The sequence below is a fragment of the Panthera onca genome, chromosome B2 (genome assembly GCF_046562875.1).
Source record: "Panthera onca isolate mPanOnc1 chromosome B2, mPanOnc1 haplotype 2, whole genome shotgun sequence".
Classification (NCBI taxonomy): domain Eukaryota; kingdom Metazoa; phylum Chordata; class Mammalia; order Carnivora; family Felidae; genus Panthera; species Panthera onca.
This window is the reverse complement of record NC_138343.1, coordinates 20,892,795-20,907,928: the sequence shown is the minus strand read 5'-3', so window position 1 is coordinate 20,907,928 and position 15,134 is coordinate 20,892,795. Positions and strand designations below refer to the sequence as shown.

Sequence of the window (15,134 nt, the reverse complement as noted above, 5' to 3'; positions counted from 1 at the left end):
GGGCACCTGGGTGGCTCAGTTGGTTAAGCATCCAACTTTGGCTCAGATCATGATCCCAAGGGTCGTGAGTTTGAGCCCTGTGTCAGGCTCTGTGTTGACAGCTCAGAGCCTGGGGCCTGCTTCAGATTCTATCTCCCTCTCTTTTGTACCCCCCATGCTCATGCTCTGTCTCTGTCTCTCTCAAAAATAAACATTAAAAAAGTTAAAGAATAAAACTGAACTATTCTTTCTGTTTTTCAGGAATGAAGAAAGGCGATCGGCTTCAGTAGATTCACGGCAGTCTGGTGGAAGCTATTTGGATGCTGAGTGTTCACGACATAGAAGGGATCGGAGTAGGAGTCCACATAAAAGAAAAAGAAATAAAGATAAGGATAAAAACTGGGACTCAAGAAGAAGGAAAGAGAGGTGAGTCTAACACTGCATCACCTGATGTTGAACTGTTTACTTTTGAAAAGTAAATAGATCTGTCTGTTGTAGAGTATGTTGAGAAAATGGATTATAAGAGTAAATTACAGTACAGAGAGTAAGTAATTGATGAGAATTCATATCATTTGTCTTACGTTAGTTCAAATAACCACAGCTCTGGTGGCATAGTTCTCTATATGCCTGATTGGATGTGGGTTTCCCTCTTTTACTCCTAGTCAGTTTCCTAGTCATGACATATGGAAGTAATGTCTAGGTAGGAGGTTAACTGTCAACAAGGTGTTTGCCTAGATCTCTTTTTTCTGCTCCATCCTCCCTCCTTTTTCTTATTATTTCTTTCTCCTGCTAATTCTTGAGTTAAAGGGTATATAGGGTCAGAGAGAAGATCCAAACTTTAATGTCAAGTCAATTTTGCCCTTGTTAATAACCCTCATAGAATTTGATGGCTAGAAAAATATGAACTAATACTAAAATAATAAATGTAAGTCATTTGTGGTCTATTCCTGTATTCCACCTGCCTCTGGGCATCTGCCTGGATCTCACTTTCATCAGGTCTCTAATTGAACATACTTTTTCTCATTCTGCCCCTCTTTTCCCAGCATTCCATATTCTGATTAATGGGATCATCATCTATTCACCTAAGCAGAAGTCAAGGATTTATTTTAGTGGCTTCTATTTTATTCCTACCATTTAGTTCCTAATTGCTGTCAGTTTTACCTGAAGATACTTTACATGCACCTCCTTGTCTCTGTCCTTACTGCTGTCCATCTGGAAAATGATAGTTTTTCCTAATTGTTCTATCTGCTTGTAAGCTTGTCTTATATGGAGACATCCCTACTCTACTGCCAGAGTGAACTTTCACTCTTAAACTTTTCAGTGTCAAAATTCACATTGTTTAGAATGGCTCTTAAACCCTCCAGGAGAAGGGCTCCGCCTACCCATCATTGTATTTTGCCAAAACCCCATGAAATGCCAAAATTATGCTGTAGCCAGCCTGAATTACTTAGAGTTCCTCATCTATACTGTGCCACATTTATATCTTTCTCTGTGAGGTTCTGCTGCCTAATTTTTATTTTTAAAGCCTGCTTGGTGAGCTCTTCCTTGTCCTTTAAGACCCAGCTTAGTCATTTCCATGAAACCTGTTCTCACTGAGGCAGAGCTGATCTCTCCCATTGTGTCAGCACTCTGCTTAGCATGTTCTTTTTATTGAACTTATGTTATTACTCTCCCTACTAGACTGAGCTCCTTGAAGGCAGGTTGATGTCTTACTTAGTAACGTATGCCCAGTGTTTGTCTAATAATGGCCTCTCAAATGATATCTTTTCTCTCTTCAGGGCCAATAGTGATCAGGAATTAGTAATGCTTATTGGTTCAATAATTTTGCTCATCTCACTGTCATTCATTTCATAGGTTTCAAGCTAGCTGTGATTTTATTCTTTTCTTATAAATATGAAGTATTTGCTTAGTAATCCCTTTTGATTCACATAATGAATGGTATTTTATAATAATTATACACAAATTAACTCTTAGTTATCAGAGTTATTCTTTTACTTCCTTATGGTTTGTTCATGCTTCTTCCATTTGAGTAATTCTTGGCATCTCTGGTCAGTTTTTATTGACTTAAATACATTAGCCTCAAATATAAACATGAAATAATTTTCCTTTAGAGAGGATATATTTAGAGTTTAAATATAAACTGAGTATCAGTAGGAAATACATCCTTCTCAGTAGTGTAGGACTAATCTTTGATATCCACACTTGAGGTGGAATGAATTGTAGGGAGCTGAGATAGGAGCCAGCATAAGGATATCAGGCCATTTCTGACTTCAATATTTTATTTGAAATGAATTCTCCCCTTCTCATGAGTGTATATTCAAAATCACCTTTAAAGTGGAACTCCAAAATGCAACTTTAAAAAAATCTCATTTTGCTTGTCCCCATGTCAATTTTGTCCCTTGGTTTTAACGTTTAATTTTCTACATTTACTCTTAAACAACTGTTGAGGGGCATCTTGCTGGCTCAGTTGGTAAAGCATGTGAGTCTAGATCTCAGGATCATGAGTTCAAGTTATGTTGAGTGTAGAGCTTACTTAATAAAAACAATTACTGTTTAGTTCTAAATGCATGTTATAACTTGTTCTGAAGTATATTACTAGTGAGTTATCGTTTTAACATTGATATTAAAATGTCCATCATTTGTAATATTTTTTTTTCTACTCCTGTCATTTCAGGGATGGGGAAAGACACCATAGTCATAAAAGAAGAAAGCAAAAAATATAAATGAGGTATTTGTGCATGTATTAATTATGCTTATGCCATGATAACCAATATGCCAATATTTTAATTACAATTGCTTTGAGTAAAAGAATGTGTTTCTATGACTTGTTTAGTGCTCAGATTATTGATTTTCAGTAAGTACTTATGTTTCTAACCATGAGTACACTATCATGCCCTATAATTTTGTTTTACTTATATTTTAATAGATGATTGCTTCCTATTACTGATTTTGTTTCATTCTTTGTGATAGTTTATGTATCAGAAAATTCTTTAATTAAAGTCCGTACTTAAGCTATATAAATAATACACAAATACATTTGCATTAAAAAAAAATTAAACCTTTCAGTTAGGTTAATGTCCCCTTGGAACACCACCTATAAGCCCTGTGGCCACCCCAGGAACTACTATTTACCACTATACTGGTAAATTGTAATAGGGAAAGAAGACTTACATATCTGTCAGAAGGGAAATGGCCTGGTTAAATAAAATATGGAATAGTCGTGTGATTACTATATTGGACCTAAAAGAAATAAACTTTATCTAGATTAACATGGATAGATCTCAGAAATATAATGCTGAGTGAAAATAACAAGCTGAAGAAAGATAGATACAAGTTATACTTATGTACAATACAATACTATACATTTTCTGTGACCGTATATGTATGTAAATACATTTTTAAGGGTTTAGAAGAACCCATACCAAATTCATAATAGTGATTATTTGGGGGAGGAGTTATAGATGGGAGAGGTTAGGAGTGAAAACCAGGATTGAGAAGGTGGTCGAAGAAGATTTTAGCTTTTATCCATAATACATTAATTTTTAAAAATCAGATGCTTATGTTTCACTTGTTAATTAAAATTAGATTTTAATTAAAATTAAAAATACACTGTATTTTCTTTCATGTAAATCATTTTTATTGAGGTTTACTGCTTCTATAAAATAAAATACATCCATTTTAAGTGTAAGTTTCATTGACTTTTGACAAACTTTTACCCCTGCCAACAAAATCACCTTAATCAAGATAGAGAACATTTCCATCATCCCCAAAAGTTACCATATGCCCCTTTTACCAGGCAGTTTCTCTGCCCCCCCCTAGGCAACCACAGACTGGTTCTTGTTGATGTTGATTAGATGTATCTTTTTTAGAATTCATATAAACAGAATCCTACCATACATACCTTCTTCTACTCCACGTGTTTTTAGATCAATCCATGTTGTATGCATCAGTCGTCCCTTTATTTTTCTTAGTATATTCTGTTGTTATGATGGATCACCCAGGTGAGACTTAAGCATTAAATGTTAATCATCTCATGTCTAATAGCAACATCGTGATTCTTGGATACCCAGGATAAAGACTCCAGGGTGGGTTCCAAATAGAAATGAAACTTTAATTATTTCAATAAGTGACTGATAATGACACAAAGGTTGACTGGATTTAGATCAGATTGGCTGTTAGGCTTCAGGTATGAGAAACAACTCTCAGATTTATAAGTTGGAAATCAACTGTTCACTTGCCAATTTGAAGTCTTATTACTGCTGTTGTACTTAATTTCTAAATATATAAAATTCAGATTTAAAAATCTTAAGGATTTTGGCATTATAATGTTGAACCATGTAAAATTGCTGCTTTTGTGGGTCAAAACCATTTGAATTACCAGCAATTTTATATATTGTAACTTAATTTATCATTTTGTTTTTCAATATGATTTCATTGATTTTGCTGAGTGGAAGAAACTGAAGAGTAAGATTGAAAGGCATACTTGGGTTTCTAGTAGAAGAGAGAAATAAGTGGAAAGGAGAAGTGGGGTGGTGGGATTGGGGAAAAGTAGGATAGTATGGAAAAATGTAACCAGAGTGCCCATTTTAGCAGCACATATGCTAAAATTGAAATAATACAGAGAATAATACAGAGAAGATTAGTATGGTTTCTGGGCAAGAATGACACGTAAAATGTAACCAGGGTTCTTTACAGATTTTTAAGTATAATATCAACTACTGCGAACTATCCATTAAAATATAGATGTAGATGATAAGAGGCTTTGTTTGATCCTTGCATGTTTTAATTTTCCATGCTTGCCTCTTTATGTTTCAGACTCCTTCACTGGATTATGGCTCCTTGAGAGCAGGTTTTACATTTTTATCAGTATAACCCCCCACAGTGGTTGTCAATTTATTATCTTAAATTTTGACAAAAGCATTTGCAAGCCCCTGTCATTTAATATCTAATTTTTGATTCATAAAGTACTGATATTAATAATTACTATAACTGTTACCCATTTTACCTGTTTATTTAATCCTATTTCTGATGGTACCTTCTTGCCTACATTTATGATCTACTGGCTATAACAATATTCTCTCCTGAAGTCTTTTAAAAGCACTAAGGATAGCTAACATTTATTGAGCACTCACTATGTAGCAGACTCTGTTTTGCACATACACAAACACACACACACACACACACACACACACACACGGTGTACGTAACATAAAATTGACCATTTTAGCCAATTTTTTATGTTTATTTATTTTGAGAGGGAGAGAGAGAGAGAGAGAGTGTGTGTGTGTGTGTGTGTATGAGTGGAAAGAGAGAGAGAGAGTGTGTGTGTGTGTGAGTGGAGGAGAGGCAGAGGGAGAATCCCAAGCAGTCTCTGACAGCCTGTGCGAATGGACCCCACGAACTGTGAGACCATGACTTGAGGCAAAATCAAAGGTCTGACGCTTAACCAACTAAGCCACCCAGTCTCCTCTACCACTTTAGCCATTTTCAAGTGTATAGTTCAGTGGCATTAACATTCATGTTGTTGTACAACTGTCACTGCCATACGTTTCCAGAATGTTTTCATCATCCCAAACTGAAAATCTCTACTCATTAAACAGCAACTCTCCGTTTACCCCTTCTCCCAGCCCTTGGTAACCACCACACCACTTTCTGTCTCTAGGAATTTGACTATTCTAGGGAAGTCATGTAAGTGGAATAATAGAATATTTGTTTTTTTGGTGTCTGGCTTATTTTACTTAGTGTTTTCAGGGTTCATCCATGTTGTAGCATGTATCAGCATTTCATTTCTTTCAAGGCTAACTAATATTCCATTGCGTGTATATTCCATATTTGTTCGTCATTCATCTGTTGGTGGATGTTTGGGTTATTTCCAACTTTTGGCTGCTGTGAACATGGGTGTACAAAGATCTGTTTGAGTCCCTGCTTTCACTTCTTGTAAATGTGTACCTAGAATTAGAATTGCTGGGTCATAAGGTAACTGTGTTTAATTTTTTGAGAAACCACTACACTGTTTTCCACAGGGTCTGTGCATTTTACATTCTGACCAGCAATGCTCCAGAGATCCAGTTTCTCCACATCTTTGGCAACAGTTGGTATTTTCTGGTGGTTTTTTGTTTTTTGGTAATAGCCATTCCAATGGGTGTGAAGTGGTATTTCATTGCGGTTTTGATGAGCTCTTTATATTAAACATATTTAGTTCTCAGAAAACACTCTGACACACCATTAAATACTGATATTATCACCATTTTAGAAATGAGGAAACTGAAGCTGAAGGAACTCAGTAACTTTCTCTCATTCTCAAAGACAGTGGTGGGGCTGGAGTTCTAGTCTAGGCAGTCTTGCCCCAGGGTCCGTGCTCTTTCAGTATTTCTCTCTCATAATTACTCATGCACTGCTTCTGTCTCCGACTAGGTTTTAAAATTTTTTGAAAGTAAAATACATAATGCTTATCTTTGAATCCCCAAAGTGCTTCGTATGATTCCTTGAATAATGTAGGTAATAAATGTTTGTGGATGAGAAAATTTAGGCATAGAGATGCTTAATTATTTTCCCAACATCATACAAACAACACAACAAAGACTGGAACTAGAGCCCCTGCTCTTAACCACTATATAAACTTTTATTTATTTATTTATTTATTTGATTTTTATTTTTTAAGTAATCTCTACACTCAACATGGGGCCCGAACTCACAACCCCAAGATCAAGAGTTGCATGTTCCATCAACCGAGCCAGCCAGGCACCCCTATACAAACTTTTATTAACTGTGGATACTTTCTAATGGATTCCCATCATGTTAATGTCTGCCATTTCATAGCAGTCTCTGTATATCCACCAAGTTCTCTGAACTCCTTTATAAAATCCAAAAAAAAATGAACATTTTGCCGCCTGCCATTTTGTTAAATTCAAGCTGATCCATAAATGAACTTGCTTTGTATCTTGATACCCTTTAATTGTGCACCAAAGTTCATTGCATCAATCAGCTTTACATTTCACATGAACTCATAAAAATCAAAATCTCACAGCACCTCCCCAAATTAAGACTGCTTGATAGTTAAATGATAGATTCTTAGAGAAATCTTAGCCAACATAAGGAAATTGGAAACAACTGAGGAAAAACTCAGACCTGCTTAATCCCCTGTCTGCTGCTTCCCATTTCCTGCTTATCTTGAGGAGGAGGATGTGGGTATGGTTTTTCAATCTACCATAGGATAATGGTGCTAATGCTGAAACTCAAGAGAGAAGGGATCTGTGAGCAGAAAGAAATTAAGGAAGCTTCTCAAATATTTAGACTTGGTTGCTTTAATGTACTTGTTGTCAAGGTGGCTGCTGTGCAGAGCCCAGGACACTGATTACATTCAATAGGAAACTTAACTCATCACTCAGAATTTAATTAGATCAATGATCTCCAGGTATTGGCCACTTTTGAGTAAGGCTGATTGGATAATCTCAGGCCTTTTAGTGAAAATTAGTTGTCAAATGGTAAATTTTACATAAGATGTTTTAAATTGGCTTTGAAAAATATTTTCTAATCACCTATATATTCTATCACACAGAAATATTAATACTATAAAAGTGTGTGTAGGGTTTTTACCCATGTCTTTGAGGATGCTTTCTTTTAATGTTTAGTGAGTTCATAAAGGTCCAAGAGGTCTGATGTAAAGCTTTGTTGCGTTGAGTATAAAAAAACAAAATCTACTTGTAGTTGTTTGAGTATATTTATAAGGCTAATTTCTTTTTATGTAGCTTGCTTTTGAGTTGTTACAATTGAGCCAGCAGGTGTGTTAATTACTAAACTAAACCTCACTTATTTGTTACATTAATGATTGTACTTCCTACTCTGGTCACAAATTTGGGAATTTGGTGTAATTGAAAGTCCTCACAGCTTTTGGATATTTAGATTGGGACCAGGATTTGTATTTCTGTCTTTCAGGAAAGAAAAAAGTAAGATTTGTCGGATGTAAGGGGCTGCATGCTAGATTCATCTGTACTGAGTAAGTTGAGTCAGTTTCCCATTCAAAAAACCAGTATGGCCACCTAAGAGAAAGGATGCTGCCATAAAATAGAATGTAAACTTCTAAGCTTATTTTTAGTTCTTTGGTTTAGTAATAAAAGGCAGGAGGCACTTCCACTTTAAAAAGTTGCTGCACATAACATCTGGACACTATTAAATTAAGGAAGGCTGCAGGCTCCAGAGAGTCCTGCCTTCTGAGGATCATACCTTGTGGCACCAATTAAGGGATTTGGGGTTGGGTTGCTTGAGTACTGTGTTTATGAGGCTCATTTCCCATAATCATGGCGCTTTGGTAACCCAAGTTCTTCCAGCTCGAAGTCATGATTCCTCTTTTAGAATGAGAAAGCTAATTAAGGGGAGATATAGGGAATACAGAGAGATGGGCTTTATTTGCTGTTGCTGACACTAATATAAATGAAACACTTTTAAATAACAAATTCTTCACATAATGGAAGGAATACCCTATCAAAGGGACCACTGTGATGAGTCAGATGGATACAGTATAGGTCTGCCTCTTTCTTCACTGTGACCCTGGGTGAATTAATCTTTCCATGCCTCCTATTCCTCATCTGTAGATTGAGAGTAACAGTATGCTCTCAAGGGTAGCTCTGAGGTTTCAAGATAATGAATGTGATTTGCTTCACCTGGTGTCTGATAGATGTTAAGTACTAAGTACCTGCCATTAGTATTTGTAGCATACTTGTGAATATTTTCTTTCTGCTCTGCCTCATATGTCTTGCTTGGCTTAGAGACCAACCTCTCTTAGGCCTTCAGAATTCTGTCTGACTATAATATTGGCACATAAGCCAATACATCGTTGAAGACTCTGTAAAGAAGTGTATATAGGGAGGTGCTTCACATTACCTACCTCCAGGGTATATATACAGCTGGTACGCACCTGAATGGCTGACCAGTGTAAAAATACTGAAATGCTTCTAAACTGCCTAGTAAATAACTGCTGTCTCCCATTTCACTCTCTTGCCACAGAGTTTCCTGACTCTCTCCTAGGCACCGCCATGATCCAACAAATAAGGGCTGATGTCTAGCACAGCTGTCGCCTTCAGCGTACCCTGCTCCAGAGCTAAAGCTGGTTGGTGGCTGTTCTGATTAATTGTGACTATGCAGTCAGCCTCTCCCCCAAATAGAGATACCATTGTTAGTATGGAATGTATTATTCCATTTCTCACTTTTTCCTATATAGTATGCTCTGTATGTAGGTTGTGGTATTGTGGGAATACCGATCGTGGACATGGTTACACATACTTGAATCAGCCACAGCTGTCTGTAGACAACAGTAGCACAAGTGTGGAAGGGGGAATTGGAAGTATATTGTTGTAAGGGTTTCACACTGTACATGTATAATAGTATTTGAATACAGACTGTGGTAAGTAAATATATATAATAAACCCAAGAGAAGCTGCTAAATAAATAAAACACAGAGGAATAGCTAATAAACCATAGTGGGGAGGAAACAGAATCATTAAAAACAATCTAAAAGAAGATACAAGGAAGAAGAAGAAAAGAACAAATAAGACAAATAGAAAACAAATAGCAAGAGGGTAGATTTAAACCCACTCATACTGACCTTATTAAACATTAAGTGTAAATATTCTAAATACTCAAAAGACAGAGATTGTCAAATTAGATAAAAAGGCAATACCTAGCCATATGTTATCTATAAGAAACCCATTTTAAATATAAGGATACAAGTAGGTTAAAAATAAAAAGATAGGGAAAATGTGTCCTAACACTAATCAAAAGAAAGTATATTACAATCAAAGTAGACTTAGAACAATGAATGCTACCACAGATGAAAAGGAACATTTCAAAATGTCAAAGAATTCAGCTTATCAAGAGTATGTCACAATCCTAAATATATGTGCACCTCATAAGAGAGGTTCAAAATACCTGCAACAAAGATCGGCAGGACTGAGGGAGAACCAGGTAAATTCACAATTACAGTGGAGATTTCGACTCTCCTCCCTCAGTAATTCATAGCACGGGCAGACAGCACATGAGTGAAGAGAAGAAGAGAAGAGTTGCACAACACTGTCAACCAACCTGACCTGACATTTGTAGAACACTCCATCTGGACAACCAGCAGAATATTCTTTCCAGACACACTTGTGATAGTGACCAAGATCATATTCTGGGCCATAAAACAACTCTCAGTACATTTGAAAGGATTGAAATCATACAAAATATGTGCTCACATATGACCACAACAGAATTAAACTAGAAATCCATAACAGATATCTGAAGAATCCACAAACATCTAGAAACGAAACAGCCTACTTCTAAGTAACTAATGGGTCAAAAATTATAAGGCAAATCAGAATGTGTTTTAAACTGAATCAGAATAAAAACAACATCGAAGTTTGTGGGAAGGACATTTATGGCATTAAATGCTTAACTAAGAAAAGATGAAATCTCACATTAATGATCTAAACTTCCACCTGGAAACAGTAGAAAAAGATCAAATTAAACAGAAGGAAGGAGACAATAAAGAACAGATGTCAGTGAACTAGAAAACTGAAAAGCAGTAAGGAAAGTAAATGAAACCAAAAGCAGATTTCAAGAAAATGTTGAAAAAAATTGACAAGCCTCTAGACAGATGGATCTAACCAGATTCTAGCCGAGAGGAAAAACAAAAAAAAAGACACAAATTACTGATACCAAGAGTGAACATGGAAATGTTGCTATAGATTCTATAGACTTTAAGATGATAAAAAGGAATGGGTACCTGGGTGGCTCAGTTGGTTACGTGTCCGACTCTTGATCTCCGCTCAGGTCATGATCTCACAGTTTGGTTTATGAGATCAAGCCCTGTGTTGTGCTTTGCTCTGACAGCACAGAGCCTGCTTGGGATTTTCTTCCCTCTCTCTCTACTCCCCCACTTGAACTCTCTCTCTCTGAAAATAAACACTTAAAAAATGATAAAAAAAAAAAAAGTATTATGAATAATATGCTAATAAATTCAACACCTTAGATGGATAAATTCCTTGAAATATACAAATCACTTAGGCCCACTTGAGAAGAAACATCATTTGAAATCATCTTATATCTATTCAGTAACTACATTGAATTCAGTTAAAAACTTTCCAACAAAGAAAACTTTAGTCCCAACTTTCCAACAAAGAAAAGTTCAGTCTCAGGTGGCTTCACTGGTAAATCCTACCAAATATCTGAGGAGGAATAATATCAATTCTTCATAAACCCAGATAATGGAAGAAGAAAACTCCCAGCTGTCCCCCTGATAACAAAATCAGACAAAGATCTTACAGGTAAACTGTTGACCAACAGATCTCATGAGCTTAGACACCTTAACAAAAAGTTGGCAAAGTTTTGCAAACAAATGAATCCAGCAGCACATTAAAAAAAAAAAAAAAGTATGATCAAGTGAGTTTTATTCCAGGAATTTAAGGATGGTATATTGAACATCATTGAACATAAAGGTAATTCACTATATTGACAGACTAAAAAAGGAAAATCCTATTATCCTCTCTAGATGCAGGAAAAGCAGATAATAAAATTCAGTACCTATTCATGGTTTTAAAAAACAAAACAAAATATTGTCAGCTAACTAGAAATAGAGGAGAACCTCCTCAACCTGATAAGGGACATCTACAAAAACCCTGGATTTAACATCATAATTAATGGTTAAAGAATGAATAATCTCTTAAGATTGGGAGCAAGACAAAGGCATCTGCTCTGCCCTTTCTGCTCAATGTTGTACCAAGGTCCTAATTGGTGCAATAATGCAGTAAAAAGAAAGTGTATAGATTAGAAAAGATGAAGTAATGTTGTATTTATTCACAGGTGACATAATCCTCTATGTAGAATCCTGTAAGGTATTTATTTAAAAAAATCTACTAGAGCTTATTTAGCAAGGCTATATAGTCAATATACAAAAATCTTATAATTTTTGTATGCTAGTAATGAAAATTAGAAATAGCATAAAAAAACATAAAATATATGTAGAGAGGTAAAATGTGTGTAAGACCTGTACACTGAAAACTATAAATCTTGCTTAGAGAAATTAAAGAAAATTTAAATAAATGAAGAGAGATGCCATGCTCATAAATCAGAACACTCTAAATGTAACATACCAATTCTCATTAGATTGAATACAATAGATTCAATGCAAGTGCAATGAATTCCCAGCAGGCCCTTTTTAGAAAAAGCATAATGTATTTTTTATTATAAAGTATACATAACATTTACCATTCTAACCATTTTTATTTTGTATGTTTATTTGAGAGAGAGCACATGCACATGCAAGCAGGAGAGGGGCAGAGAGAGAACCTCAAGTAGGCTCTGCCCTGTGAGCGCCAAGCCCAAAGTGGGGTTCCATCTCAGGAACCTGTGAGATCATGACCTGAGCCAAAATCATGAGTCAGACACATAACCAACTGAGCCACCCAGTCCCCAAACCACTTTTAAATATACAGTTCAGTGGCATTAAGTACATTTACATTGCTGTGCCACCATTATCGCCATCCGTCTCCAGAACTTTTTCATTTTCCCACACCAAAATTCTTGTACCATTAAATAGCTCCCTATTTCCCCTTCCCCAGCCTCTGGCAACCACCATTTCACTTTATGTCTCTGACTTTGCTACTCTAGGAATCTCATTTATGTAGAATCATGGAATATTTGTCCTTTTGTGTTTGGCTTATTGCACTTAGCATAATGCCCTGAACGTTCATCTATGTTGTAGCATGCTAGCAGACTGGCTGGCCTGCTTTGTTTCTTTGTTCCTTTCCTTTTCTCATTCTTCCTTTCTTTCTTCCTTTCCCTCCATTCTTTCTTTCCATTCTTTCATTGAAAGACTGATTTAAAAATTATATGGAAGGGGTGCTTGGGTGACTCAGTCGATTGAGGATTCAGCTCTTGATTTCAGCCCAGGTCATGATCTCACAGTTTGTGAGATCAAGCCCTGCATTGGGCTCTGTGCTGACAGCATGGAGCCTGCTTGGGATTCTCTCTCCCTCTCTCTCTGACTCTCCCCCTGTTCACTCTCTCTCTCTTAAAAAAAAAAAAAAAAAAAAAAAAAACACAAATATATATGTGTGTGTGTGTGTATGTGTGTGTGTGTATGGAAATGCAGTGGACCTAAAAGAATCAGAACATTTTAGAAGGAAAAAGGATAAAGTTGGAAGACTTATATTACCCAGTTTCAAGATTTATTATGAAGTTACAGTAACTAAGACAGAGTGGTATTGGCATAAGGATAGACATGAGTAGAACAGAAGAGCAAATCCAGAATTAGATGCACAGAGATGTGACCAGTTGATTTTTCAGAACCTACTGAGATTCAGTGAGGAAAGGATAATACTTTCACCAAAATATGCTGGAACAACATGATATCCATATGAAATGTAATGAACCTCAATTTTTATCTCATACCACATCAACCTGAAGTTTATCATAAACTTACATATAAGAGCTGAAATATAAAACTTCTAAAAGGAAACATAGCAGAAGTTATTTGTGACCTTGGGTTAGGCAAAGATTTATTAAATAGGACACATAAAAGATAACAGAGAAAGCCATTAAGTTGGATTTCATCAAATTAAACGTTTGCACTTGAAAAGGCAAACTGTAGAATGGGACTAAGCATTCACAAAACATGTAGCAAAGGACATAGCTAGACTATGTAAAAAACTCTTTAGAAACAACCTCCCAAAAATGGACAAAAGATTTGAGTAGACACTTGACAAAGGAAGATACATGAAAAATAAGCACATGAAAAGATGCTGAACGTCATTACTAAGGGAAATGCAAACTAAAACCACAATAAAACAACACTACACACCCAAGAATGGCTGAAATTAAAAGACTGATAATATCAAGTGTTGCTGAGAATGTGGAACAACTACAATTCTCGTTTAATGCTGGCAGGACTGTATAACTGTACAGTCATTTTAGAAGACTTAGAGTGTTTTTTTCTTCTTTTTAAAAGTTAAATGTACATTTACCATACAGTCCAGCAGTCTTTTTCCTAGACTACTCCTAGAGTGTTTCTGTGTTACCAAGGATGAAACATATCCACACTCAGACTTGTTCACAGATATTCATAGTAGCTTTATTCACAGTAGCTCCAAAGTGGAAACAACTGAAATGTCCATCTGCTGGCAGATGGATAGGCAAATTATCTGTCCATTCAATAGAATACTACTCAGCCATAAAAAGGAGTGAACTACTGATACAGCAATGGATGAATCTCAGAAGCATGTTAAGTGAAAGAAGCCACACATAAGAGTATATATACTATATGATTCCCCTTATATACAGTTCTAGAAAAGGTAAAACAGTGATAAATCAGTGGTTGCTAGGGGTTGGCGGGAGGAGGAGACTATAAAGTAGCACAAAGAAGCTTTTAGGATGATGGAAATATTCTGTGTCACTATTGTGGTGTTGGTTTTAATAAGACTGAATACATTTGTTAAAACTTTCCAAATCACACACTTAAAATTGGTGAATTTTATTTTATTGAAGCTATGCCTCAGCAATGGGAAGAGAAAAAAAAAAAGGAAAGAAAGAATATGATAGCATCCCCCCCCTCCAGGAGCTCCCAGTCTATGTAGGGAGTCAAGATAGTCTGGAAGAAACTTAAGGCAACGAATGATTAGGAGTCAGGTATAGTTCAGTTAAACATGTTCTATCACACCTAGGACTGGTAGCTGTAACCCCATGCCCTGGGATGGTTATCAGTAATGCTCGGTTAAGCCATGAGGGAAGCAAGTCCAGCTTCCTTCGAGGAAGGAATTTAAGAGACGTTCTTCTTAACAAGTCAGCCTGTCTTACTTTTATCAATCTGGAAGGACCCTGGACTCCCCTGGGTAAGGCAGCTTGGAGCAACTGTACTTCAACTGGAATATGTACAGTGTATCCAGCCTGGTGCTGGGAATTTGAAAGAAACACACTTTAGGACAATCACTGGGAGAATAGAAACCAACAGTTGAGAAGTACTGGGAAGTTAACAGTATAGGTGAAGACACAGACTACATGTGGAAAATTGTGTTATTCTACATGAAGAGTATTTGTGGGCATATGCCTGTGGGTCATGGGTTTTGAGTAGCAGTCTATTGGAGATGAAGTACCAAACTTAGTGGTTCTAGTAATAACCCTGAAGC

The 15,134-nt window shown here is 36.2% G+C and overlaps 1 protein-coding gene and 1 pseudogene across 3 annotated transcripts in view; both read left to right on the top strand.

Annotated features, from left to right (window-relative positions):
• The window catches only part of SNRNP48 (small nuclear ribonucleoprotein U11/U12 subunit 48), a 28,057-nt gene extending 15,036 nt beyond the window's left edge, over positions 1-13,021 (top strand). For 2 of the 3 annotated variants that reach the window (XM_060614847.3, XM_060614846.3), the window contains exons 8-9: positions 241-405; positions 2,654-13,021. In XM_060614847.3, the coding sequence (XP_060470830.1) occupies positions 241-405; positions 2,654-2,702 (214 nt within the window). In that variant the 3' untranslated portion in view covers positions 2,703-13,021. The remainder of the gene's footprint in view (positions 1-240; positions 406-2,653) is intronic. The other variant, XR_009604825.3, reaches the window with a different exon arrangement.
• LOC132668115 (U6 spliceosomal RNA) lies at positions 4,557-4,680 on the top strand (annotated as a pseudogene).
• Positions 13,022-15,134: the final 2,113 nt, after the last annotated feature.